Source organism: Peromyscus eremicus, chromosome 1, assembly GCF_949786415.1.
Source record: "Peromyscus eremicus chromosome 1, PerEre_H2_v1, whole genome shotgun sequence".
In the NCBI taxonomy this organism is placed as follows: domain Eukaryota; kingdom Metazoa; phylum Chordata; class Mammalia; order Rodentia; family Cricetidae; genus Peromyscus; species Peromyscus eremicus.
In genome coordinates this window covers 96,775,719-96,778,079 of record NC_081416.1, presented here as the reverse complement: position 1 = coordinate 96,778,079, position 2,361 = coordinate 96,775,719, and the positions used below count along the sequence as shown (strand labels likewise).

General features: G+C 38.4%; 1 protein-coding gene across 1 annotated transcript; it reads left to right on the top strand.

The window, feature by feature from the left end:
* The first annotated feature begins 384 nt into the window (after nucleotides 1-384).
* LOC131901434 (olfactory receptor 51G2-like) lies at nucleotides 385-1,452 on the top strand. The gene has a single exon (XM_059252587.1). The coding sequence runs from the start codon at nucleotides 484-486 to the stop codon at nucleotides 1,441-1,443; it is 960 nt and encodes a 319-aa protein (XP_059108570.1). The 5' UTR covers nucleotides 385-483; the 3' UTR covers nucleotides 1,444-1,452.
* The last annotated feature ends 909 nt before the right edge of the window (nucleotides 1,453-2,361 follow it).

Sequence of the window (2,361 nt, the reverse complement as noted above, 5' to 3'; positions counted from 1 at the left end):
AAGATACCATGATTCTCTAGCACTATGAAGGAAAACATGAAATTTAACAGGATAACAAAACAATTTCAATCTCTGCAGAAGTCATCTAAAGAAATGATGGTGTATGACCTCTACCTGTCAATAACATTTCTTTGGATATTATTAAGTTAAAACTGTGGTCTTTAATTTGTGTGTGTATATGCTCTATCAGGCTGATGTCTCTGGAAGCTCATTCATGTTTAAAGTGATGTTGAGTGATTCTGCAGAAATGAAGCACTTGGTAGATAGAGAGTAGATATTTTAATTAACTGACCATAATCATCAGTGACACCGAGAAAAGGGAAATAGGATTGGGATGGCTTAAGGAGATAAGCACTGAAATCTCTTTTGTTTACTTTGTCTTTTTCTCCTTTTTTTTTCTTAAAATACAGATCCTGGCCCTGTCAATGCCTTTCCCGTTAGAGAGTAACCGTAGAATTGGATTGTGGTCTAACAGTCAGCCCAATGGCAACCTCAAATTCCAGCAGCATCATGTCCTCCACATTCTACCTCACAGGCATCCCTGGCTATGAGGAATTTCACCACTGGATTTCCATCCCTTTCTGCCTTCTCTACATTGTTGGAATAACAGGCAACTGTTCCATCTTGCATATTGTGAGGACAGACCCGAGGCTCCATGAGCCTATGTACTATTTCCTGGCTATGCTTTCACTCACTGACATGGCCATGTCCCTGCCTGCCATGGTATCACTTTTTAGGGTGTTGTGGTCCATTTCCCGAGAGATCCAGTTCAATATTTGTGTGGTCCAAATGTTTCTGATTCATACCTTTTCCTTCACTGAATCATCTGTACTCCTGGCCATGGCCCTTGACCGGTATGTGGCCATCTGCCACCCCCTGAGATATGCTACCATTCTCACCCCAAAACTTATTGCCAAGATTGGAATTGCAGCCTTGCTTCGGAGTGCTATTCCACTCATCCCTCTCCTGGTTCGTCTAGCATTCTTTCCCTTCTGCCGCTCCCATGTCCTTTCTCATTCTTATTGTCTGCACCAGGACATAATCCGCCTTGCCTGTGCTGATGTTAGGTTTAATGTTATATATGGAATGGTTGTGATTACTATGCTGTGGGGCATGGATTCTTTGGGTATTCTAATAACTTATGTTTTTATCCTTCACTCAGTGTTAAGAATTGCATCCCGTGAGGGTAGGCTTAAGGCACTCAACACATGTGCATCCCACATCTGTGCTGTGCTCATTCTATATGTGCCTATGATAGGGGTGTCTATTGTCCATCGTTTTGCCAAGCATTCCTCACCCTTTCTCCACATCTTCATGGCCCATATTTACTTGATGGTGCCACCAGTGCTCAACCCAATCATCTATAGTGTGAAGACCAAGCAGATCCGACAAGGAATCTTACATTTCATCTGTCCCCACAAAATTAATTCTTCTGCAATGTAATCAGGTCAGCAGGACAACAAGGTGTTAGACAATCGGTGTGATGTCATGGTGAATTATCTATTCTAAGTATGTTGTACTCAGAATTGACAAAAAATATGCATAGCAGAATTAGAGGCTCTGAAAGTGCTCACAGTTGCTCAAAGAACTAGCTAGCTATTTTCTCAAATGTGCTTTTAAAATCATCTTCAGTCATTAATGCATTAGAGAGATGATGATGATGATGATGATGATGCATATTAGTGAGAGATACGATGCAAATCACTGTCTTCTGTCCTTGCCTGTTACTAACCTTAAACTTCATATAAGGAACTTATCTACAAAATTTTCCTTGAATTGGCAAAACCCAGCTTCTTTTTGCTTTTTGACATTTGATGATGTTTGGCATAGGACCTTACATAACCTTTTAAATTTTATTACATTGTGCTTGAAATCTGCTTATTTGATCATATTTATAGATGGTAATGACTTGACTTGATACTAAATTTATACTGTAGATCAAAACAGAAGTTTCTAGCCAGCATGTTGCCTGAGAATCACCTTCATTTAAAAAATGTATACATATTGTTCTTATCTGGGGAGGTGTGGTCACTTTAGAAGGGAGCAACATCAATATCAATTTTCTTTATTTGGTTTATGGAAATGATTTTAACTTTACAGAATTCTGAGAGTAATTTTGCCATGTTCCCAGAGATTATTATGTGACACAAATAACTACAATCCATTAGTTTAATAAGAATACAGGGTGAAAATATTTAAATATTTGCAAATGCAGGTGAATATGGTTTAATTATTTCGAAGTTTTGGAAGAAGACAACATAAAATTCTAGATCACGTCTGTAGGCGTCTCTTAGTGTTTTTGCATGTATTTTGTTTTACCTTTTTGTTTAAGTTTTTTGCATACACTATATTTTGATCATG

What these genes read in the sequence shown, in the direction of transcription:
- LOC131901434 (XM_059252587.1), top strand. Translation starts at nt 484, where the DNA reads ATGGCAACCTCAAATTCCAGCAGCATCATGTCCTCCACATTCTACCTC.